The 27,905-nt window shown below is 41.4% G+C and overlaps 1 protein-coding gene across 5 annotated transcripts in view; it reads right to left on the bottom strand.

Moving 5' to 3' along the window:
* Nucleotides 1–27,905, bottom strand: part of RARA (retinoic acid receptor alpha) — a 127,537-nt gene that overhangs the window by 22,308 nt on the left and 77,324 nt on the right. The window contains exon 1 of one of the 5 annotated variants that reach the window (XM_083147257.1): nt 25,196–25,651. The exons of 3 other annotated variants lie outside the window; for them this stretch is intronic. In XM_083147257.1, coding sequence (XP_083003383.1) covers nt 25,196–25,208 — 13 coding nt within the window. In that variant the 5' untranslated portion in view covers nt 25,209–25,651. One more of the 5 variants, XM_083147256.1, reaches the window with a different exon arrangement.

Below are 27,905 nucleotides of genomic sequence, written 5' to 3'. Positions count from 1 at the left end.
CCCTCAACAGCCGCAGTAGTTCCCCGGGATCACATGACGGGTGTCTCTCAAGGGCAAACTGATCCGACTTGTCCTTAGGACAAATCAGCCCAGTGTATGGGGGCCTTAAGGCCCCATCCACTAGTGCAATTTTGTCCCTTTTCATCCAATCCTGAAATTCGGGCCAAGGAATCGGCTGAAAAGGGCCCAAATTTCATATGTTTAACCTCTGATTCTGATCAGACATGCAGTCCCATGCGATCGGGTCCCGGGCGACTCAAGGGGGTTCGGCTGCAACTTTTTCACTTATAGAAGTCAAGTGGGTCTTTAGAGATGCTTTGGGAACACATTTCTTTAGTCCTTATTACAGGGAAGACAACATACTAGGGTCATTTACAGGAGGTAATGGGGTGTATTCAATGCGGCCGGCGAGGGTGTCAAACAATGGGGAAACAACTGAATACACCGTTTCTCCCTTGCTCCAAAAACCTAGCGAGGGGGAATGGCGTGTGGCAGGGGGTCAGTTGAGTACTGACCCTACGAGCTGTGATAGCGAGCAGGCAGCCCTGCTTGTGCTGTCACAGCTCGCAGAAAGCATTGAATACACCCCAAAGTGTGTGTCTGTGTGTGTGTGTGTGGGGGGGGTGTCAAATGACTCTGATGGCTTAGTTGCAAGCAGCGGATTAAAAACTCTACTGTTGTATCACAAATCTCTTCACCTGCGGCATAAGTATATTATTGCAGTAACACTATGTACAAGGATGCAGTAGCCTTGCCATTTACATACACCTTCAAATCAGGCCTTCTGTTTTCAGAGTGTGAACATACTTTAGATAGGGCCCTATGTTTGCCTCATTACAGTCACACCAATAGAGCAATATGAAGCAACCAATGAATTATTAGCTTTCATCTGTGTAATCGGTGAACTGCAGCTTAATGATGTGAGATATTATCTGACTGATTGCCATGTAAGTCAAATTTACCGTGAAATGAAACAAAGAAATTGATGTCATTAATTCACAGTCATTTCTAAGATTTAGCCACAAATATAATCAAAATATCTTTTCCTGTTAAGTTACATGTCAGCTCATTATCTTTTCTGCAATTTTGCAACATCAAAACCCTAATATAAGTCTATTTAAACACACATGTGTTTCTGTATACACTGAAAGAAAGCTAAACTAAATTAAATTAACTAAACAAAACAACAATTCCCAAACAAGACAAGAAAAAATGAAACATCCAGGTGCTTTTAAAGCAAAATATTAATCATAATAATAAAAAAAAAAACAGCTTACAGACTATAAATAATAACCGTATCCCCCCTCAGATCAGAAGGGCAAATGAGGTCAGAAGTTGGGCAAATCCCCAACTCTATTGGGACTGGAATGGAAAGCAGATGGAGGGAGGGGTAAGAAGACAAAGTGAGTATTGTTATGTTAGAGCGTAGAATGGAGCGTGGTTACAAAGAGGAGAGGCGAGGCTCAGGACCAACATCGGCCTCCTTATCAAAAACACTGTTATGACAACAAGAACAAACAGACATTCTAGAGAAAAGGAGAAAATGCATATATGATTCTCCGCAGGATAAGGAAATGTTTAAATGGTGAGAATTGCTCACCTCATAGATGGATAATGTGGCAGACACACTAGTACAGTAGCCTGGACAGACTGTGACATTGCTGTGTGACCTTTCACCCACTGCACTAAATGGCCTTGCACTTGTCAAGTCAGAATAAAATGGGTAAGAAAACACTTGCTGCTGAGGACTTAGCAACACAGGAAAAAGGCATGGGCATCACATATTCTGAGCTCATTGTTACTTACTTCATATGTGAGCAGGTATAACATTTGACAAACTACGTTCAGTATCACATACAGGGGTAGATGTATGAAGCAGTGATAAGGGAGGAGAAGTGATAAAGTGCCTGGTACTTTATCACTTTCTATCCCTTATCACTGCTTCATACATCTCAGTTCTATAACATTTGTTAGTCTACTTCCACAGTACATAATGCAGGCAGCTATTATGTGGACTGAATCTACTGACAGCAGCCAGTCAGATCAATAATTCATAGTGAATTGATGTTTGTATTCTCATTACATTTGCTTTACAACAACATGGTAACTAACTTCCAAAGAGTTTAGGTTCCAATTTAAATGTTTCTGTATTGTAGGCGATAGATTATATATATACAAACTGTCTCCTGAGACTACTGAGTGGTGTGTCTCGCTCTCACCACTAGCACCAGAGGTTTAATGAATTGGAGGATGTACATACCGGGTGCCGGATTACTGCCCGACAGTCGATGTCGGGATACTGACAGTCGGTATCCCGATTGTCGGACCGCCATACCATACTCGAACATACCACGGAGTATGCAAAAACTTGACCACCATTTTTCCTTTTTATTAGTACACATTGTCCCAATTTGTATATGTACAATGGGGATGCAGTTACAATCCCGGCGGTCGGGATCCCGGCGTTCAGAATCCCGACGCCGGAATCCCGACCGCCGAAATGCCGACACATTCTCCCCCCGTGGGTGTCCACGACACCCCTGGAGGGAGAATAAATTAGTGTGCCGAGTGTAGCGAGGCACCGGGCCCGCTGCGTGGCGAGCACAGCGAGCCCGCAAGGGGGGGCGATCCACGTCCCCCCCTTGTCGGCATTTCGGCTGTCGGGATTCCGGCGTCGGGATTCTGAACGCCGGGATCCCGACCGCCGGGATTTAATACTGAATCCGTACAATGTTGGAAAGTGTGATTGTATAGGATACACTAAAATCCAAATAAAGGTAATAAAGATAATTCAGTATTTAAGTAATCAAATATGTGCATTTCACATCTTAACTTTTAAGCCAAACATGAATTAATGAACACAAGTGAGTAGCAATACTAGCAACCACACACTCAATACAGAACATGAAAGCACACACATATACATACAGACACACACAGACACACACACTCACAAGTATAAAATGCAGTCAGTATTAGTACTAACAGTACCTACAATATATTGGAATGTGTATATACTGTATATAATAAAGTGTTAATAGGAGCAGTACATTTTTACTAGAATTTACACACAATGCAGAATGTGCGTGTCACCCACTCCCTCCCCCACTGGATCAAATAAATGTCCTCACATTACCCCAGCCCGACTGTCAGTTGATCCTGAGTCACTACCTAATCTCTCTAAGTCAGTGCTAAAAAAAAAACCCGAAAAAAACAAACACTATATGACAACTGACTCCCTTTAGTACAGTGCATAGGAAGTATTTATAAGTGGCAGGGAGTAACATGGTGTGTACACATAGATAGACATAATACACACTGAAGGTTGTTAGTGACAATACAATGCAGAAACGTTTTCATGCAGTTGATCTGTTTAGATACTCAGCTTCATCAAAATGTTATTTTGTAATTTATCTACTTACAAAGCACAATTGAGACATAATATATATATATATATATATATATATATATATATATATATATATATATATATAGATAGTGATGTGAAGAGGCGGCACTCTTAGGTCTTTGAAGAAATATTTCAGGCGAGGAACACCGTAACTTATATCAAAGTTCCTCGCCTGAAATATTTCTTCAAAGACCTAAGAGTGCCGCCTCTTCACATCACTATCTATCGTCCTCCTGGATTGGAATAATTGAGGAAAGCACCAGGGCAACTACAAGTAATGCTGGCAACACATCAGACCAACTTTCCTCCAACCGTCCAACTAGTTGGTTGGATGGAATAAAAACCTGGTACTGGATATGAGCAAATGTAATTTGTAATTAAGTAATTTGTTTCCCAAATCGGAAAATGGACAACAACTGTCACTCAGACAATGTACTGAAGTTGGACCTATTTGATTTAAACAATATCACTGAATGTTTTTGTCCATTCTCCTGAGCTTGTGAGCAAATTGCTTATTGGCATTTGCCCCCATACAGTACCAGATTTTCAGTCCAACCAACTAGTTGGATGGTTGGAGGAAAGTTGGTCTGATGTGTGGCCAGCATTAGAAGTGAGAAAATACCTGTTTAAACAGATAGTTTCTATACCACCACTTCAGTGTAAATGAATTAAATCTTGTCTACTATGAGAACCATAGCACCTTGGACTGTAAATTAACTCTAATATGAATAATAATATTTCTATTATGCCTACATATTATGCACAGCTTTACAGAGAATATGGGTTTATTTAGTTCAAAGACAGTTAACCTTTCCGTGAGTTATAGTAGGAAACCGTAGATCCCAGAAGAGACCGACGCAAGCATGGGTATAACATACAAACTCCACACAATTGAAAGTATAATCACAACCACACTTTCTGCACAAGAAGGAGAAACAGGATATAGTAAGTAAAGCTGGGTGCACATTACAAGGTATATCTGTAGATTGATCGCTCATCAGATCAGACAGCATGGTCTCCAAACACACTGCTCAATCCATCCTTCAAAAGTAGGTGTGCGTACTTTCATGCGCCTGCCCAGTTAAGCTGTCAATCTCAGTGGGCTCCTGTGCGAGTGTACAGGATGCCGTTCACAGAGGTATCGCTGGTACACACTGGCTAATGTTCTATCGATATGTCAACCTTTCAATTGAACAGATATATCGGCCGGTGTGTGGCTTCAGTCAAGAATGACCAGCCGCAGTAAAAAAGATGTGGTAACCATGCTGGTCGTAATGGTGACCTAATGCTGCGCCTTAGGGCAGAGGCATTAGATCTGAGATGTCAGCAATGAGCCTCCTGCAGCATTATAATAATTTCACAAGTCCTCTACATTGCGCCTTTTAGGCCCACCTGTGAATCACTCTCTTTCACTGGGTGAAAATATGAGCTTATATCACTCACTTTATCGCCCAGTGTGCACACACCCACTGACGGACGATGCACGCTCCCACTCCGCCATCTGTGCATGTGCAGACGAGGAAGCGGATTGTTAATGAGGGCCAGTAGCGGGGATCCTCGTGTGTACGCACCTTATGTGCATCTCATCTCATTAAGACAAATGAAATGCAAGTTCTAAACTGCAGCAACATGCATCCGATGGCTTAAAATAGACAAACAGCATTATACCAACCCCAACTGCATGTCAAAACAATTTAACTCGCAAATATGTATTATTTCATGCTATAAATGCATGTCAGTGTTAGTCAATAGAAGCCTTAGACAAAGTTTTTAAATTGTAAATATACCATCATGCAGCTTTAACTAAGCAGACAGCTTGAGCTTGCTGGCTCCTTCTTATGCTTCTTAGGCATGCGCTTACCAGGCAGAATTATTTCCCAGGGATATAACAAAGCGCTGCTGTACTCCCTGCATTGGACAGCAGCTTGAAAGTCATATTCGTCAAAGAGCGACATTTGTTACTGCCCAGAGAGTAAATGATTGCACAAGGCAGCAGGCAAGCAGTGTAGGTGGCATTAGGAGAGCAGACTACAGTGAGTTGTGAGTGAATAGTGGGCCTAATTCAGACCTGCTGTCTAGGCTGTGTATATTCGCTGCCTAGAGAGCAAGTAAATGCTTCCCTGTAGAACACCCCCCCTTCCCAAGCAGTCATGGACACGCCTGCATTCGCAGTGGTACTCCCAGTATTTCTATTGGCACACCCACCATGCTGGGTGGACCCCTGCATCTATCCTCTACCCGCCCATCCTGTAGCGAACACCCTGGCGAGTTTGCGTTTGCACATGGGCATTCAGGCATGCACAAACCTCCACCATTGACCAAGGCAGCAAATTGGGTGGTCAGGTCTGAATCGCCTCCACTATACTGGCCACAAACAGCAATGAGCTAGATTGTAAAATCTCACAAGGAGGGCTCTCGTCCCCATTTTATTTTCCTCACTTAATTATCATGACTGCATTATATAGACACATCTATGGCCTGATTTCCCATCCAGACTGACTCATTGACCACCAGTTTGTTGGTGAATCTGTAAAATCCACGGTTAGAATTGCCAAAAAGTAGAACTTCCAACGTGTTGGATTTTGCCGATGACCCGAATCAGGTAATTGCACAATTACTGTCAGATGTATAGTACCATTAAGTCTTTACACGTTTTTACATAATTTATTTCATGCACACTTCGTCTGCTTATGTACTTTGAAAGGCACGTCCAAATCCATGCAACGCAATATAGAGAGATATAATAATAATAATAGAAGGAACCAAGCGGAGCAGATGGCCAATGCCTGTACACATCACGCTCTATGGCCAACTGGATCCTGTACATGCCCACAAATAGCGAAAATCATTAACACAAGCCATACACAATGGCAGAAGAAACTACTGTGCGCTTGTGACTAGCATAAGAGAGACAGAATGTGTCTGTTATTCACAAGGCCCAGACAGTAATTAATAAAACATCTTGTACAAGGATAACATATTTCCTCAAACAAGGGTAATATAATGTATCACAGGCAGCCTTATCATACACAAACTCCATCAAGGCAAACCCAGCACTAGCAGGGTTCTAAGGTTGAGCAGTTTCAACTGGCGTTCAGTGAACTTCAAGGAAGTGTCAGATAATTGGCAGAGACAGCACTTCCCTCCATCTAATAGGCCCTGGGAAATCACAGTTGTCCAATGCAATGCTAATTTAATAAATAATTTTTACCCCTTTAAGCTCTGATATTTCTCAACACAAGTCGGACAACTTGACCAAGAACAGCAGGTGAAAGGTGTAATTGTAAAGGTGGATTAACATGGCTTTCTGTTCTGTCACATCACGGTGTGAAGCAGCTGCTTGTTGTTTTATATTTACAATCTGATTGTAAATGATTGGAATGAACGTGGTCAGACTGTAATGCGCATCTTGCAATTGTTCACTGCATTTATGTAACTGTACAGTTGGGATACGAAACATTGCAATCACAAAATATTGCCCTTTGTGACAGATGTCAAGGTATTTCAACTTTTACTAATTTCAGTACATGATGTATATTAGTAGCTCTTTAATAGAAGTTCACTTGTATTTTATGTTAATGATCCTTTAAACATCAATACCTGTACTAAAACCAGTAAATATCTGAAATCATATTTAATTCAATTACACCTCAGGCAATACCAGCAGACATATTATATCTTATTTGTGTAATTACTACCATCTTGGCTGCTAGCTTTGGGCTTTTTTTTGTCTTTTACTGAAAAAAAAAAAAATCTTAGTCACAATGCAAATGGACTAGGATGCACCAGGAGACTGTGCTGATTAATTTGGTATGTGACACATATATTTGTGTGCGAGTCTCTGAATCTGTATTCAACGTAGCAGCTGCAACTGTTTTCCAGGCAAAGTTCCACTGTCAGGGGCACCGACCGGTAAAATGGAAGGGGTGTGACCACCAGGCGGGGTGGGGCCTAAAGGAGGGGGCCATGAAAAAAAGAAATATACGAGAGGGAGATGAGAGAACAGGCTTCCTTCAGCTGCAGCTATCGCTCAGTGAGCAGCGTGTGCTGAGATGGGGAGAAAGGCTGTGGCAGCCTGTCCTCTCTCTGCCCACTGCCCAGATCTCTGCAACAGGGGAGGGGGAAACGGGGCTCAGGCCCCGCCACCAGACCTGGGTAAAAAGTACCCAACTGCCCCCCCTCCCCCCTCGATGCCGCTGTCCGCAATACAAACTCATTTGTACACTTATGTGCCAATGTCACATATCACATTAATCAGCAGTCTCCTGGTGCACCATAGTTACATAAATATCGTTGTTACTAAGGCAATCTTTCAGTGTTGCACATATCAGTGGGAATGTCTCAATGCTGTGAGGCAGCTAGTGTTCCCGCTAGGCTTATTTTACAGGGCGCTGTGCCCTGCCCCTTTTAAAGCCGCCGATTTCCACCCTGCCCGTTTTTGCCCGCTCTGCACCCTGCAGAAGTTAATAGCTGCCGCGCTAGAAGTCTCCTCCCGCTGACAGTGTAAGCTTCTAGCGCGGAAGCGTGTGGAGTGGACACTCCCCCCTCAGCCCTGCAGTCAATACCAGCAGATGCGGGACGTCTCTTACCACAAGGCAGCGCTGCCATTGATTATTTGTATACACAGCGCCCAATGGCCGCCGATCAGTAAGTGGGCGGGGACAGCTGGATCCGCCATGTTACAGTCTATCTCTGAGCAGCTTCTGGCGCACGGTCTCTCCCGGTATATAGCGGCATATGAAGCCAACAGTGCCCTGGCGCCGCAGGTATGACGCGTTACACCCGCTCGCAGTGACCGCCTGTCCCGCCTCATCTGGTTGCCGGGTATGGTGGCTAATAGTATCAAACCCAGCTGCGGTCGGCCGGTCACATGAGAGCAGTATGCCCGCAGCCTTGTATCTGTTTCACTGTCGGCGCCACACAATTATATGGGCGCTCGTCAGCTGTTGATGGGCTACAGATACCATTGTGTCCTGTTGCATACCTCCCAACATGACCCTCTCCAGGAGGGACACATTGCTCTGTTTCTGCACTTCTCCCTCCATTTAAAATTACCATCACCTGTGTTAAAGCAGCTTTCTTATCCTGTGTGAAACAAGTGCTGCCAATCATACATTAAGAGGGAAGTCCAGGGACAGAGCAGTCTGTCCCTCCTGGAGAGGGTCATGTTGGGAGGTATGCTGCTGGGACTTGTAGTTCTCCAGAAGATGACATGTCATAGGTTGACAACTGCTGCTTTTCCATCAGCACATGCCTACTCTTATGGTACAGCTGGCCTTCACTGCAGCTATTGCTGTAGATGCAGGATACCTACCTGATCCCACCATCCTATATAATAAAAGGCAAATTTTGCTTCAATGGGGGGAATTCATGTGTTGTGTGTGCCTGTGGCCACTAGATGGTGCCTGATGGAGCAGTTATATAGTGTTGCTCTGTTCAGGAGTGCACAGCCATAGGTGCTGATATTACTGTTCTGTCATTTTAATGGGATGGGGACTGGCAACTAGTGCTACAATAATAACTATGGCTGGGGGCCAGGGGCAGGGCTCACTGTCCCACCAAAAAGGTGGTTATATAGCATAAATGTGCCGATGGTGTGACGCTCAGGTGTCACAAGGTGGATTATATAGCATAAATGTGCTGATGGTGTGACGCTCCGGTGTCACAAGGTGGTTATACTGTATAACATAAATGTGCTGATGGTGTGACGCTCCGGTGTCACAAGGTGGTTATATAGCATAAATGTGCTAGTGGTATGACGCTCAGGTGTCACAGGATAGATTATATAGCATAAATGTGCTGATGGTGTGACGCTCAGGTGTCACAGGATGGATTATATAGCATAAATGTGCTGATGGTGTGACACTCAGGTGTCACAAGATGGTTATATAGCATAAATGTGGTGATGGTGTGACGCTCAGGTGTCACAAGATGGTTATATAGCATAAATGTGCTGACGGTGTGACGCTCAGGTGTCACAAGATGGTTATATAGCATAAATGTGTTGCTGGTGTGATGCTCAGGTGTCACAAGGTGGTTATATAGCATAAATGTGCCAATGGTGTGACGCTCTCAGGTGTCACAAGGTGGTTATATAGCATAAATGTGCTGATGGTGTGATGCTCCGGTGTCACAAGATGGTTATATAGCATAAATGTGCTGATGGTGTGACACTCAGGTGTCACAAGATGATTATATAGCATAAATGTGGTGATGGTGTGACACTCAGGTGTCACAAGATGGTTATATAGCATAAATGTGGTGATGGTGTGACGCTCCGGTGTCACAAGGTGGTTATATAGCATAAATGTGGTGATGGTGTGAAGCTCCGGTGTCACAAGGTGGTTATATAACATAAATGTGCCGATGGTGTGACGCTCAGGTGTCACAAGATGGATTATATAGCATAAATGTGCTGATGGTGTGACGCTCAGGTGTCACAGGATGGGTTATATAGCATAAATGTGCTAGTGGTATGACGCTCAGGTGTCACAGGATAGATTATATAGCATAAATGTGCTGATGGTGTGACGCTCAGGTGTCACAGGATGGATTATATAGCATAAATGTGCTGATGGTGTGATGCTCCGGTGTCACAAGATGGTTATATAGCATAAATGTGCTGATGGTGTGACACTCAGGGCCTTATTTTGGTTCATTCTTTCTGACAAAATCCTTCTTAGATGGACAAAACCATGTGCACTTCAGGGGGGGCAGATGTAACATGTGCAGAGAGAATTAGATTTGGGTGAGTAATTTTGTTTCTGTGCAGGGAAAATACTGACTGCTTTATTTTTACACTGCAATATAGATCTCACTTTGAAGTAAAACCCCACCCAAATCTAATTCTCTCTGCACATGTTACATCTGCCCCACCTGCAGTGCACATGGTTTTGCCCATCTAAGAAGGATTTTGTCAGAAAGAATGAACCAAAATAAGGCCCTCAGATATCACAAGATGGTTATATAGCATAAATGTGGTGATGGTGTGACGCTCAGGTGTCACAAGATGGTTATATAGCATAAATGTGCTGATGGTGTGACACTCAGATGTCACAAGATGGTTATATAGCATGAATGTGCTGATGGTGTGACACTCAGATGTCACAAGATGGTTATATAGCATAAATCTGCTGATGGTGTGACGCACAGGTGTCACAAGATGGTTATATAGCATAAATGTGCTGATGGTGTGACGCTCAGGTGTCACAGAATGGATTATATAGCATAAATGTGCTGATGGTGTGATGCTCCGGTGTCACAAGATGGTTATATAGCATAAATGTGCTGATGGTGTGACACTCAGGTGTCACAAGATGGTTATATAGCATAAATGTGGTGATGGTGTGACGCTTAGGTGTCACAAGATGGTTATATAGCATAAATGTGCTGACGGTGTGACGCTCAGGTGTCACAAGATGGTTATATAGCATAAATGTGTTGCTGGTGTGATGCTCAGGTGTCACAAGGTGGTTATATAGCATAAATGTGCCAATGGTGTGACGCTCTCAGGTGTCACAAGGTGGATTATATACTGTAGCATAAACGTGCTGATTGTTTGTAGCTCAGGTGTCACCATTTTGACCTTTTAAATTAAAATGTGCCCTCACGATTGAAAAATGTGCCCTTCCCGTGGTCAGCACCCTGCCCTAAAAAATTTCTAGAGTGAACACTAGCAGCCATCATGCTGCCCCACAGAAGTTTGCTGTCAAATATTTACTCTATGTGGTAAGTAGATAATGGTTAAAATACAAATTGCCTTACATAAAAGAGCTACTAATATTATACGCAGGTGTGCTTGGGTGTACTTATTAGTTTGCATACCTTGGAATAATGTAAGATGTTTTACTGTGTACATACATTTGATATATAACAATGTGAAAACTTTTGTCCTATGATGCCATTTTGGGATTTCCAAACTAAATTGTTTCTATATAATCGCAGAAATACAATGTACAATAGCAAAATGTGGATTACAATCTGATCACGTTCATCCCAGTACGCTATAAAACAAGCAGCTGCTTCACACCTAACATTTTTGAGCAATTCTGTTATTCCATGCCAAATCAACACAGGTTTCAGACTTACAGCTTCAGATTGTGATGACATTTGTTATGTAACATTAAATTTGCAAGATTAAAATACACTGGAGGGAATTCAATTGCTTTCAATCAATCAAAATCTTTCCATCTCAACTTACATGTTCAACCTCACTGGCTAATCACTATATATATATATATATATATATATATATATATATATATATATACATACTTCCAAAAAGATTCTGGACAGCAGAGTCCTATGTCTAGTTGTTCTTTGTGGCATATAGAAGCTGGGTGTGGCATATAGAAGCCGGGTGTGCCAAGGAAATGCTCACTCCCGTATGTTTGCTGCTTTTGAGTGGTGTATGTTATTTCACATGGAAACTCATAAACATGGAGTCATTCTTGATATCTTTCACATTCAAAATTCCATAACATATTGCAATCTGTACAGTTTTCCAATAAACGATTGAATAACAAACATTTCATAATCCTTATCTCTGTCAACTATCTCTCTAGCAAATATTGTGGTTTTATTATCAGCAGTATTATTACTACTACACCTACATAGCAATGTCCAATAGAAATGACATAGACAGGCATGGACTGGCAACTCCTGCATTTGCCGTTTAGTAGTAGAGGTCGGGACTACCAAATGGTTGATAGAAGGTGTTCCTCAGCTCCTATAATAATTTCAACACTTTTGGGTTATTGAAACAGTATGCACTGCTATCTACCCAATATACTGTACTGATCTGTAGTGGAATTAATAAAGAATACAGTCCCACCAGCAAGCTGCCCAGTACATGGTGGAATGGCAGATGGATGAAAACGGTTTCAAGCATATGATTGTATGTGCGCTGGTATGGTTTGATGGCTAGGGCTTCAGACTATAAAATACATTTACTGTTTTTATTTTTTTATTATTATTATTATTTATTAACAGTTTCTTATATAGTGCATACATATTCCGCAGCGCTTTACAGAGAATATGTGAACATTCACATCAGTCCCTGCCCCAGTGGAGCTTACAATCTATATTCCCTACCACATGTACATGTGCACACATACATTCTAGGGTTAATTTTGGTGGGAGCCAATTAGCCTATCAATATATGTTTGGATTGTGGGAGGAAACTGGAGTAGCCAGAGGAAACCCACGGAAGTACAGGGAGAATATACAAACTCTGCACAGTTAGAGCCATGGTGGGAATCGAACCCATGACCTGAGAGCTGCGAGGCTACCATTACACCATCCGTACTACTGTAGTAAATGTGTAGTGACAGCTCACCACTGAGATTTAATTCCTTCTTCTATTATACCTGTACTGTTTGTGACCCTTTGTATGCTGCATTAGTAATACCGCTTTCACACTGCCAAAACGTTTAAAGAACCGGTATTTAAAACGGGTATGAGCCTTCACATTGCAGTAGATTACCATTTTAAATACCATTTAATTACCATTCACATCAGTCAACCCGTTTAATCCCCTGAACACGTTTCAAGGCAGAATGCAGGGGACAGCCTATCACAGGTCTGTAATCTGTTGTTTTTACTAAATACCATTTCAGAGCCATTCTCACTGCATAAAAAACGGCTCTGAAATGTGTAGGACGCTTTAAAAACGTGTTGAAATACCGGTTATCTTTAACCGGTAAACCAACTTTGGCGCTTTCCCACTGCAGCCTTAACCGTTTAGAAATGGGGAAAAAAAACGGCAATATATCGTCTAACAATTGCGGTGTGAAAGGGATATAAAAGTTCCTTCTGCTTCCTCTGAAATTCTCTATTCAGTGCTACTGTGCACTAGGACAAAAATATTTAGATTTTTGGGAAAGCAAACCCTTCCATTTTATATATCTATATAGCTCAGTCTCTCATATAAACACACACACAAACATTATATATATACACTAATCCACAGTATCCCAAGAATTCAGCTAACCCAAATAATGGGGTGTACTTGCTCCGGTGACCCTCTTCAGGAGCTAGCCTCTGTATATCCACACCAAGGTATTAAGATGGCACTCTGAAAACTTTTCAGTGATGAAAACGAAAAATGTGTTTATTCACATGCAGTCTACGTTTCAAGGACAGGCTCTCCTTCCTTCTGTTATACAATACAGGTGCCAAATTATAAGCACTTTCAGCATATTAGTTGCAGCAAACACAACAAGTGCACAGCACAAGTTGCAATACAGTCATCTTGTAAAAAGTCCATTGCAGCTACTGACCCCCAGACATAGATGTAGATCACACAGGACTCCACACAGCTGCTGTTCGTAAATGATATGACTCTCCGCCCACTACTCACAGGATGTCATGAATAACACAAATTAAATACAGTAGACTCATTAGCAAACGATGAACAGTAAATGCTTTCAGCATGAACAATAAGGCTTCTTTCTAGTCCAGGCTTCATACAGCATGCTTCCGAGTTAATATTGGGCCCAGACTCTACAGTATTAGTAACTGCTTGTATCTCATAGCAAAGGAAGTACCACTCTGCTACCACGCAGCAGCAGCAGCAACAACAACAACATTTTCCCTCCAGCAAACAGCAGTCTCTGGCTATAAATTAGAGCAATGAGTGCATGACCTCAGGAAGCAGGATGTCATTGGAAGATGACAACATGAATCCAGACATTTGGACAAATTTATTACTTAACTGCCTCCAGGGCAGAGGTTATCTATTTACAAGCCAGATTTTTAAACAGACCTTTAATGAAGAAAAGAAAAATACTAATTTTGAAAACAACATGTGTCTTGTAGATCATTTTTGTTGGGAAATAAACTTATTTTCAGTTTAGTTCATGGCAGTCTGTCAATTATCTCAGAGTAAACAATGAGAAAATATAATTCATAAAAATAAAAAAAATACTATTCTAATGAGTCACGATGCAACTTGAAAGATCGATCCACATTACTTATACCCCTTTCACATCGCACTTTTAAAACGGTAAATTGCCGTTTTTTTTCCCTTTTTAAAACGTTTAAGCCTGCACTGTGAATGCACCACAGCCGATTTACCGTTTAAAGTTAACTGGCATTTCGAACCGTGTAAAAAGCAGAGTCCTACACGGTTCCTTGCCGTTTTTTGTGCAATGTGAATGTGTACAATGTGTCTGAAACGGTATTTCAGGCAAACAACACAAGCTCCCCTTTAAAATGACAGGCAATGTTGACACTCTGGCTTGAAACGTGTTGGGGTTGAAACGGTTTCACTGCTATGTTGAATGAGACCGGTATTTAAAACGGTAATCTGCGGCAATGTTAAGGCTCTGACCCGTTTTAATTACCGTTTTAAAATACCGGTTTTTAAAACGTGTCGGCGATGTGAAAGTGGTATTACTTGGTCATTGTTTACATTGTTTAAGACTGATACATGTCTATCCTTACACGTATGTAAATTATAATATCTGTACCTGTGATATGAGTAATTTTGAATTGTTATGCAATTACACTCTGCAATATCTCAATAAAAATTATATTAAAAAAAAAAATACATGAATATATACAGCTATATACAGCCATGTTCGCAGTTATGACGCTGGCTTTTTTGTCTATTAACCATCTCTAATTAAAATGATTTATATAGTGTGAACATATTCTGTGGCTATGGGCCTTATTCTAGTTCACTCTTTCTGACAAAAGCCTTCTTAGATGGACAAAACCATGTGCACTGCAGGGGGGCAGATGTAAAATGTGCAGAGAAAATTAGATTTGGGTGGGTTATTTTGTTTCTGTGCAGGGTAAATACTGGCTGCTTTATTTTTAGACTGCAATATAGATCTTACTTTGAAGTAAGACCCCAGCCAAACCTAATTCTCTCTGCATGTTACATCTGCCCCACCTGCAGTGCACATGGCTTTGTCCATCTAAGAAGGATTTTGACAGAAAGAATAAACTACAATAACCCCCTATGTACAGAGAATATTACATCATTGACATCAGCCCATGACCCAGGGAGAAATTAAATTGTTTAATGGGCGCCCAGCATTTGCCCCGTCACTTTTAGATGGGTGGTATGCAATAGTTTCAGCACCAATAGTTTTATCGCATTGTATTAGGTTTAGCCTTGCAGAATGACTAAATAAGACTAAACTGCTGCCTGCAACGCAAAAAAGGGACACATTTTCCACATTTCTTCTCACCCACAGAGCCCACTGCTATCGTACTCGAACATCAAAGCAAATGCATTACTGATGGGGGCACCCTCTAATGGCAGATGCCCAAATCACAACTGAATCACCCCCTATATTTTCTACCACACAGATACACATGCACACTCACACCTCGTAGGGTTAATTTTGTTACAAGCAAATTAACCTTCAAGTGTGGAGTTTGGGAGTAAACTGGATTACCCAAAATAAACTGGGATAACATATTAACTCCACACAGATATGGTGAAGCCACATAAACTCACAGACAATGGTTAGGATTAAACTCATGACCTCAACCACTGTTGCATCATGTTGTCCAGTTATAGCCAGAACCAATCAAATACAAATCTGACCATGGGTTTGATTCCCACTATGGCCTTAACTGTACGGAGTTTGTATATTCTCCCCGAGCTTGCTGGGATTCCTCCCACAATCCAAAAATATACTGGTAGGTTAATTGGCTCCCAACAAAAGTGAATCCTAGCATGAAAATATGTGTATATGTGTGGTAGGGAATCTAGATTGTAAGCTCCACTGGGGCAGATGTGAATGGCCAAATATTATCCATAAAGTACTGCTGAGTGCGCTTGCACTACATAAATAACAGGTAACAAACACATAAATAAATGTCACAAAAGTAGTTAGAAATTTTGATCTTATATATTGTGCTGTACAAATACAGTAAAATGCATCTATAAAACCCAGCTGACAGTTCTCCAATGAAACTTAGATCACCCACAGATACTGAGACAATATTTAACCTCTTGATGTGTGTGTCTGCTGCATTGTACATTTGCATGTGACTGTATCTGAGTTACATACAAATATTAACAGTTAAAATAAACTCTGTCTTGCAAACATCATGACTATCAGTCCATACAACTCATGCTAGTCGTGGTAATGATGTAACTGTGTAACCAATAAAAACTGTGGTATTACATCTTTAACTTGAATATCCTGCTCTGGTCATAAATCATAGATACTAGCTCCTTCCTTTACTGATCATCTAGATAAAAGCAGAAGGTGAAAGGACATAAAATGCAGAGATTCCTGTGTTATCTGTGGATGGGAGGGACAGATCCTGCATTACAAAGGGAGGAAGAAGTGGTAACAGGGGTGGGGGGGTGGAGGGCTGAGAATGGGTGAACATGTGGCTCATTTGCACCTTACTACAAATTACATTCTGTGTGCTGACCACTCATCGACAGAGGATGTGTGCACTAAGCTAACCACTAGCAATCCCATCACAAAGTTCACTTGCTAAAACAACAATCAGTCCACATAATCACATATACTATATGTAACCACATTAAAAATAACAATAGAGACATTGCAGCCGGAAACTATATGTAGCATAAAACCAAGGTATGAGGCACAAGATGGTAACACAAGTACCAAGTGAAATTTAAAGGCTGCATTCTCATGAATATTGATTCACAAGATGGCCACCTCCTCTGTGTGAATTAATACTTACCTTCTTCAAGTTGCTCCCCTATATCCTGGAGGAGTTACAGGGGTCAGGTATCATCAACAGTTAGGAGACACAATTTGCGTCATGACTGAACCGCCCCGGCTGCAAAATGCTGGAAATTGTACAAACCTGTTATGCTCTGGAGATTCTTCACATAAGACATGCCTGACCTAGACAATTCCCAGTAGCCATTTATCCTAACCATTCTTGTGCTGTTGTTTTTTAGGGTCATTTTTTTAAGTTGCCAATAGATTCACCTTCTCCTTGTTTCAAATTTCTGCAACACTATGTTATGCCATGAGCCAAGAAGCATTCACACTTATGGCTTTTAAAATATGTGTGTGTGTGTGTGTGTGTGTGTGTGTGTGTGTGTGTGTGTGTGTGTGTGTGTGTGTGCGCGTGTGTATATATATATATATATATACACTTTCAAATGCTTTTCAATAAAGCAGGGACACTCACTAATTTGAAGTCAGCATATTTCATTGTAAATCCTTAAAATATTAGTCGACGTTTCAACCCTCTAAGGGGCCTTTGTCAAGACATCATTATCACAGGCACAGCAAACAGGAGAAGTGATACTGTGCCTGTGATGATGATGTCTTGACAAAGGCTCTAGAGGGTTGAAACGTCGACTAATATTTTAAGGATTTACAATGAAATATGCTGACTTCAAATTGGTGAGTGTCCCTGCTTTATTGAAAAGCATTTGAAAGTGTATATATATATATAATGTACATACATACAGTACATACACACACGTATACATACATCCACTTTTACTGAACAGAGGTGCGGTTATGCAAAGTGTTATTATAATCAAAATTCAATTATATTGTGTGTGAAAAGGTGCAAAATGAAAACGTATTTCCTGTTTAGGTGATCATCTTTGGAGAACAATTCCAAGCAAACAGCCCTCCTCTGACTATTAATAATAGAGAATAGACAAAATAACACACACAGAAATGTTACAAGGAGACTGGCTAGTTAATTTATGGGGATGCGGTCATTTGGTCTACTGCATTATGGTAGAAAGTCATTAGGTCGAATCCATTAGGTCGACATGCTAAAAGGTCGACATGACTCTAGGTCGACATGGGAAAAGGTCGACATGATTCTAGTTCGAAAGGTCATTAGTTCGACAGGTCATTAGTTCGACAAGGTCATTAGTTCGACATTGTCTATGTCGACATTCACAAGGTCGACATGTAGTTTTTCACTGTTTTTTGAGCCAACATGTGCCGACAGGCGGTATTTCATGCCCTACCATCCACTAGGGCGTGGTGGGAGAATAAAATAGTGTGCCGAGCGTAGCGAGGCACCGTGCCCGACGCATAGCGAGCGCAGCGAGCGATGCGAGGGGATGCAGTGCACTTTAAACTGTGTCCATGTCGACTGTGTTGACATTCAGGTAAAAAAACAGTGAAAAACCCCATGTCGACCTTGTGAATGTCGACATAGACAATGTCGAACTAATGACCTTGTCGAACTAATGACCTGTCGAACTAATGACCTTTCGACCTAGAATCATGTCGACCTTTTCCCATGTCGACCTAGAATCATGTCGACCTTTTAGCATGTCGACCTAATGGATTCGACCTAATGACTTTCTACCATAATGCAATAGACCAAATGATCCCAACCCAATTTATGTTACAAGTAGTAAGCATCACAACTTAAAGCCCCATACACAGGGTGCGATCCTACTTATCGATGTGTGCTTAGCAATGTTTTCCATGGTGGCTAGATACACACCATCCCATACACATGTAGCGATGTGTGTATGGGTGATCTGTGCTAACTCAGTGTTCTTTATGCACATGCAGGTGATCTATCTAGATCTTAACTGCATGTGCTAAAGATATGAGCGGGCGTTGGCAATGTGCGGGACCGCGTATCACTATCGATATGGGTTATACACACAGGGCGATGTGTACTTAATTTCTAAGCGACCACTTAGAAACGAAACCCCGTGCTGAGCAAGCTGCCTACGCACAGAAGACTCAGCATGCATCGCTTCACACATGCGCTGCACCTGCGATGTGTGCTCAGCCATCTGTGCTGGGCAGTGTTTTGCCAATGCTTATAGGCAAAACACTGTGAACTAAGCAGGACAGAAAGACCTATCTCTGCGGGTGATGGCAGTGCACAGGACCGCACATTGCCATCGCTATAGAGCGTACACCCGGAGCGATCCGTGCTTCATTTCTAAGCAATCTAGTCAGTCAAATAGGGCTGAAAATCGACCTGTGTGCATGTCCCTTTACACACAATGGACAGCTATTGTGGAACCATATATATCACCATTTTTTGACAAGGAATGCTTTGAGAACTCTAGTCTGATCTAAATCATAACATGAAACACTGAAGTCAACCATAAAAATCAAAATGTCAACATAACTTTACACTGAATAGAAAATACACATTTTAGTTTTATGTATAATATTAAGGACAGAAACGAAAATAAAGGGTCTATCAGTTACATTGAAACAACCGTATCTTGGCAAATAATTTGCCATTGTGACAATGACCTCACTTTTAAATACTAACCTAGAGTACTGACTAAGTACAGGGGCCTACACATGTAGCAATTCCTGGCATTTTCTAAGCGATCTCACCAGGGGCCAGATTCTCTAAGCTTCACAAGTGATAAAATGGAGAGTGATAAACAGCCAGCCAATCAGCTCCTACCTGTCATGTTACAGACTGTGTTTGAAAAATGTCAGACAGGAGCTGATTGGCTGGCTGTTTATCACTGTCCATTTTATCACTTTTGAAGTTTAGAGAATCTGGCCCCAGATTTCTTAAAAATGCCCCTACATCCCTCCATGTGTGGGGGCATAGCGATAGCGATGCGCGGCTCCGCGTGTCGCTATCTCCCTCCCTGGCAATTAATATCCAGCGTACTTGATAAAGCTATAATCCCCAGGGTCAGGACCAGTGTTCTCACCAGAGAACATTAGCACTGACAGATCGCACAGCGGCACATCGCTGTGCAGCACTGTGTGCTGAGCGATCTCCCCATGTTTAGGCCCTTTCAGATTTGTACAGTGTAAAAATTGTTACCACTAGTTTCTATTGTCATGTATTGATAGGTTATTTAAAGTGTACAACTACATTAGGACACAATCCATAATGAAGGGTTGTTTCAACCCGTTATTACAGACAGAAACTGTGGTGCGCACAGAGATCCGATTTTACTAATGCCACCATGCACTAACAGCATCAGAGTATGCACCTATGCACCTAAGTCATACCAATTAATATGTATCAATGTAAAAAAAAATAATGAACACTGTATGAAAGAATCCATTATTGTTATCATCATCATCATCATCATCATCATCATCATCATACTGCAGACTTCAAGTAGTCACTGCACAAACATTTGAAAATGCTAAAAATTTCAACCCCCCTCCCCAAATAAATCTACACCAGCGACTTGACTGTTATAGTATAAGTCACTCATTCATCCTCCAACCCATTTATATGGAAAATGTCAGTATGTCAGTTCGCAGAATACATTGAACATTCCATTCATGCTTTCATACCATGTGCATGCACAGCATAGTTGCCTACCCTCCTGCATTCTGCAGGAGACTCCCTGAAATTGAAGCAATCTCCCTCTCTCCCTCATTAGTCTAGAAATCTCCCTCATTTCACCTAGACCACATTACACTGTTACATTTTTGGGGAAAAAAAAGAAAGAGAGATAGATACCGTTACATTGAATCATCAGCACCATTTCCCAGCACTTTACCAAGTATAGTAGCTCTTACTAACTGCTTTGGGGCTCATCTAAATTTGGATATAAGTCATTTTAAATTACACACCCACGCTTCTAGGTGCCACATTCACAATATATTTTCACAATCTCTCCATATATGGAACTAGACACGCCCTTTAGGGTGGAGCTTGACACGCCCCCTCAATGGGGCACTTTGCAAAATTCTATTACCAAGTATAATCTCCCTGAAACTAGTTTTCAAAAGTAGGCAAGTATGATGCACAGTTCATGTCAAACAAAACATATGTAATTTGCATACAAGGTTTTTAAATCAGACAGTTGTGAGAACATTTTATTATTTTTCAAAAACTGATAAAAAGCATGAATGAGGCCTACACATGTAGCGATTTAGGGGCATTTTCTAAGCAATCTCACTAGATCACTTAGAAAATGCACCTACATTGCTACGTGTGTAGGGGCCATAGTTATAGCGATGCGCGGCCCCGGGGATTAATATCCAGCATACTGGATATTAATAGGTCCGGGCCTGTGTTCTCACCAGAAAACACTGGCCCTGACAGATCGCTCAGCACACAGCGCTGACACAGCGCTGTGTACTGAGCATTCTAGCCTCTAGCGGCCGGACCTGCTGCTGTGTTATCACCTTCCACTTTATCACTTTACTAGTCTTAATACATCTTCCCCAATGTGTTAAATCCTGGGTCATAAACAGGACTATTGAGTAAAATTAGTATTAATCACACTCAAACAATTGTAGATTCTGAAATATTTGGGATATCAGATTTTCAGGAGACTCAAGACGTGATTCAAAACTTATCGCTCATCCGCAAAGTTGCAGATGATTGTAAATAGTAAGCCACCCAGACACAATGAAAACACGCCCTATGCAAATCTTCTTGGAAATTGCGGTAATGTTGCTTTCCAGTATCCTGACACACATCCTTATGCAATTCATGAACCATCAATTTAATTTCCAGTCTGTGCAAATGTGAATAAGTGTGAGCCTTCCACAACACTGTGACAGAGACAGCTGATCGATCGTCAGAGACCTCCTTTAAAACGCCTGGGCACGCCTGTTTTTTCTGACACTCCCAGAAAGTGGCATGTTTCCACCCACAAACGCTACCATCCCGTCAGTCAAATTACGCGGGGGCTGCCAATATATCCTTTAGCTATGATCCGCACATATACCCGGTCATTTGATGAATGGATTGCCAATTCACACATCAGCAATAAACTCTGAATCAGGCCCTCAATCTGTATAGAAATCTGTTAATGGCCATAAGCAATGCATTGAAGGTCTTGGGGGGGGGGAGCAGCCGGTGGCAGCTTGCTGAGATTTTGAGATTGGAATTGAAATGCAGTGGAAACAGCCTGCAGGAACTAACTTGCACCCAATTGAATTAACTCATTATTACTATAGAACACATTTTGAACAATACAGTAAATGCTTCTGTCAGTCGAGGTTTAAAGTCCAAAGGCATATGACCTTTCAGAATGTATAATTGCGCTTGCTTCTGGTTTATAATTTGCCATTTCTCTGACTCTCACACCTTTAAAGTCTCAAATTTCCCTTTCATTTACTAGCTAAAGCTGCAGGTTCATTGTGGTGCAGCAAATGCTGAAGACATTTCTTTTTAGCTCATGGAACATAAGCACACATAAAAACTACACTTTCCAGGAATGCAAACACCATTGTTAACCACATGCCCCATTCTAAACACCCACCCAGAGACAAGTGTACAGATTGAGTCGGGGGAGGTGTTACTGAGCCCAGAGTATTCTTTCTGATCTCCAAGCCCTAGTGTATACAGACAGTGGGGGTTCCAAATAAATACTAGTGTTTATGTAGTGGTGGGAGCCCTGCCCCTCCTCCTCAGGCCAGCAGATAAGAAGCAAGATACTGTAGATGCAAGTCACTTGTTTAATCTCTGCCTCTGCCTGCCACCCTGTAAGGTACAGCTTAACATAGATAGCACAAGGCACTCCCCCTCACAACAAACACATAGCCCCGAACAGGCTATTAACTGCTCCAATCTGGCTGATATACAATACAATTTCCTGTGGCTACAACTGAATACCCCCCACACCCTTATTGAAAAAAAAAAAAATACTGATACTGGTATAGCTGGCAGAAAGACTGTACGGTGCATAAAAACATGATCACTAAAATAATTAGAATGCACTTTTACAAATTGAAAGATCACTTCCCCAAGGCTGATAAGATATTCAATGAAAATGTAGACTATGAGTTGCTTAAAAACTCCCACTTCATCCTGTCAAAAGGTCACATCACACATGAGCCCACGAATAGTAGATAATACCATTTAATTATATCAACAAATGAGGTCTTGGGTAGCAAACGGGTTAAGTTGGCTGCCACAAAATAAGCTCATCTCCCAAATAGGATTAAAGGAGAAAAATATCTTCACTTCTCTTCAGAGCTGAGTGATACTTATTGCAGTGAATTTTATCCTGGTGCACGAATGAAAGAGAATGGATACACAGATACAAGAGACAGAATTGTCTGATCACTTACAGGACTGGAAACCTGTATAGTGAAGCTGAGAATGTCTTATTTCTATCTAGCATAATGGCTCTATTGTAGAGTGCCACCAAGAAAAGTGCTCGATTACACTAGGCTGGAGACACTCTTACAATGGCGGTTAAAGAAAAAAAAAAAACAAGGCAAAAACCTGAATGAGTGTTTACATCCAGCCAAATAATCAAAAGGTCTCCCGCCCCCCCCAAAAAAAAGCATATCGTTTTTACAATTTACTACAGACTTTAAATAGTAGTTCTTATTGCCAAAATATAGAAAACGCAGACCACAGTACAATAGACTGTATTGCATCAAAATTTTATACTTCCTATTTAGCATACTGCAAAAAGATAGTAACTAGCTCCATAGCAGGATAACTACATGCACAGTAACCAAATGAGTAACCACTATTTTAATTACAATTTACCAAAATAAAGAAAATGTCATTTTGAAGGTGATCTATATCAATGAAAAAAAGTTGAAAACGTTAAATATTATAACCAAAATGGGTGAAGGTAAAATGGTATATTTTCCTTATATACAGAGAATAACTGCAGGCAGAAATTGACTTCCCAATGGCCTGTTTTAGGAAACATTACAATTAAAAACAACTGCTGAACCTTTGCAATAACTACACTACAATAGCATTGCACCCATGTGGTATCAAGAGGTGCATGTGGGTATTACTCATTAGGTGGAAACTGCACATGTGACACAATAAGCCCCTATGGCCACTGCAACAGCCTTCGCCCCACACTTTGCTGTCTTGTAATACTATACAAATGGAAACCCTCTTTTTACACCTACGTACAATGGTTGGAATGGCTCCAGTGCTGGTTCCGGATTGGAGTCCCGAAAGGATGAATTGTCCCAATTCCTTTATCCGGCATTAAGCAGGCCCTGTTCTGTGAGTAGAAATCCATCATGTGATAGTGCGTGGGGCTATTACCCAAACCTGGCACATCCACATTTTCATACATCCTAAATACAGCCACTGGCAAACCATAAATGAATAATAAAAAAAAAAAATAAAAAAAATGAAAAATTGTTTTGTAGAAAAAATATATCTAAAAAATATTGATATAATTTGTAGGATTAGAAGGATTTAGGGAAAATCGCTGACAAGAATGGTATAAGATTTTTCAAACCAAAAGGAAGGGATGGGTTGAGCTTCTGCAGACAGATCCAGAAGTGTTATCTGATGGGAGATTCTTTCAACTCTCTGCATGGATTCCATCAAATGACTAGAGAGGGGGAGGGAAGTAGTGCAAAGTTTAAAACTAAAGCCCCTTCAGATGGATGTATTGTGGCCTGTGTACAACCTTCTCCTGCAACCTTCGGTTTCTAAACCTTACGAATTCCCTTTGCCATGCTGTGAACCAGCAGTGTCCCCTTGGTACAAGTGATTCTAACAGTTTTGTCTCTCCTGCTTGATGGCATGGAATCCTCGGAAATTCTTAAAGATCAGGGAATCTACTCCATTAGGATAAAATGGGGGGGTGGGTCAATTAGGGAGAGTGGTTGGGGATTAAAAGGGTTGCCTGGCATTGTCAGCTAGTGTCTATTAAAAATAGAAAGTCTTAAATGGAGAAAATCTGTTTAGAGCAAAGGGGTATCCACATAATCTGTACAAAGCAGAAACCTTGAACACAGCTATTTCGTAACGGTTTGGGGATAACCAGTTTTGAAAGAGGTCTTAAGTCTTCAGACACAGGGTACATATAGACACTCAGGAATCCTCTTGTGATGCCATGACAGACCAGTAGTATAGCCCTTATTTAACGTATGGCAGCCTTGGAGGAAAGGAAATCCTTACCATGCACAGTCATGTATGCAAATAAAGCCCCAGTATCCAGGATTAAATTGTAGGTCAAATGCAATCGGATATCTTAGCACAGAATCCAGCAAGCGGTTTAAACTGTAATTGCTTCACCCCCCACAATGGAGGTTTGTGTCCAGTTGTAACAACTATGTATGATACAGAATGGAGGATACTTGATCTCACGAGAACCAGGTCCTGTAGTGTGGGAGATCCCTCAATAATGAAGTCAGATCTGATGGTGTATTCTGAATACAGAACAAGGGATCCTGGAATTCTTTTGACAATGTAGATAACATGAAAAAGATGTTCCCTTGTATTTTGTGAGCTAACTGGCTCAGTCGATATTGTGGTGGATCCTGTAGTAAAGGGGATTCCTGTCCCTCTCACAGCGGATTCTTGTGTCACAAATGCACACTGCTCAATACTGCAGACTTCACTGCTGTGTCTCCTCTCTTCTCCTCCCCCCTCCTCTTTCCATTCTGATGGACTGAAGGCAGCTGATCCCAGGAAGTCAACACCCCCAGCCCCCTCTCCTCACTCTTAACCTATTCCCTGCCAGGAACATCACACTGCATAGTTATAACAAAGGCTGTACATCCCATATTCCCTACCTCATGCCTATTATTTAGGTGCAGCTATGAGCTAAATACCTTTCTATCACTGCCCCCTTCATTTCCCTAATATCATGCATATGACCTTTCTCTGAACCTCTATCCTCACCTCCAAATGACCCAACCAGCTCCTTCTTCCAGCTAATGATGTCACAGGCTCCCCCCTACTTGCATATTTTCAAATGGCCTGACCACTCCTTCTATGACCCCCTACACTCTTCCATAGTAGGATATTGGTCTGGGTCTGGGATACATCACATTACTAGCCCTGTTAATTATAATCCTACAACCCACAGACATAAACACACAAGTTTGCAGAGAGATACTACATATGCAATAAGTAAATATACAAATTGTAAGTTTACAAGGCAAGTTCTTACATGTACTCATAAATTTGTTCTGAAAAAAAAATGTTATACATTTTTTTTACAGCTCTCAAAAATGAAACAAGTTCATACCATCTGCATGGTACTATTTTAAAGCTATTGAAATTGTTTCACTTTGATGGAAAATAATTTAATAATTTAATATACAAGACGAAAATAAACTCTGACAAACTGGGTACCATGTTTATAGATTTAGAAAATAAACTCTAACAATAGAATCTCACACCTAGGGGGGCAATCCAATTAGGTGCGAACAGTTTTTTGCAGCCAATGTGCATAAATTGTAAAACACACCCTGCCTATTTCAGAGTAAATTTAAATTTTTCCCGAGGGTGTAAAACATGTAGGGAATATCATTATTTTTAAAGTTAAAAATGCCATAGTGTTATAGAAGATCTACACATTCCAAATATTATAGATGATTATTAGGTCCTTCCAATATGTTCGACATGCATTAGCTTGGCATTGGAATTGATAAGGTGTAAAGTTAATTGCTCTTTCTTGCTTTGCTCCTAACAAAAACAGGTCCATCATGTCTTCATTGTAGTGCTAGTATTGATGTGTTTGCATGTTTACAGATGTGGGGGCTAGGCTCTTTCATTTATTAAAAGTGCCCATACACAGTGCGAGGGTGCTGTGCGATGCGATGCGTGCTCCCACGGGCATCCCATTGCACAGCACATAAAGTCTGTGCCACCCTTGCTTTTTTAACTAGGTCCCGATCACATCGCATCGCATGCAATGCGATCTAGTTCAACCCACATGGGAATATTGTACTGTGCATGGACACCTTAAATGTGCACCATGTTGCTCTACAGGCAGGGCAGATGTAAAATATGCAGAAATTTGGATTTGGAGTGGTTTCCCATACCCAAATAACTTTATGTCTCCATACAAATGCAGACAGAAAATGATTTAGCTTTTTTTGCATCCTAAGACATTGGCCATCGGAGTAAAGGTCCATACACACTGGGCAACTGAGCGGCTTTCCCCCTGCCCGGCGCCGACGGAGGGGGGAGGACGGCGTTGCATAGCGCAGAGCTATGCAAAGCCATCCTCAACGCCGCTCATCTGCTGGTATAACAAGCAGATGAGCGGCATTCCCCGCAATGATACAGAAGTGCGCAGCAGCTCACACCGCTCATCGCCAGGCCATACACACTTGGCGGCTTTGAGCTGAAAGCCGCTCAAACAGGCTGTTTTGAGCGCCTTTCAGCTCAAAGTCACCCAGTGTGTATGGGTTTCAAGTCCCAGTTGCCACCACTGTCTCAAATGACTGCAGATCTTTCAACAATAAAAAGGTATACAAATCATCCAGGTTGTGTACATTTCTGAATCAGGACCTTATGGCATAATTATCAACACTTTAATGTTGGAGTATATAAGCACGTCAAATTAAGCAGACCTTGGACAACTACAATCCCTATGCCTTACTTTTCAAATTTTGTTCATTAAACACATTTTGGTACTTATTTTCTAGCACGGCGCCTGCGATCAAGATTGATCAAGATTGTATCCATCGGGTCCCAAAAAATCACATTGATCGCATCGCATGCAACCAAATCGCATGCAATGCGATCGACGCGATTTTTACATTGGAATCAATGTGAAATGGTCCCTGAGACCCAATTTTACATTGGCCCCAATATTAAATGGCCCCCAGATCCCAATTTTTATTGTTTCCTAACTCTGATGGGTCAAATGCCC

Source organism: Crinia signifera, chromosome 6, assembly GCF_055691185.1.
Source record: "Crinia signifera chromosome 6, ASM5569118v1, whole genome shotgun sequence".
NCBI classification, from domain to species: domain Eukaryota; kingdom Metazoa; phylum Chordata; class Amphibia; order Anura; family Myobatrachidae; genus Crinia; species Crinia signifera.
This window is presented reverse-complemented; position numbering and strand designations above follow the sequence as displayed.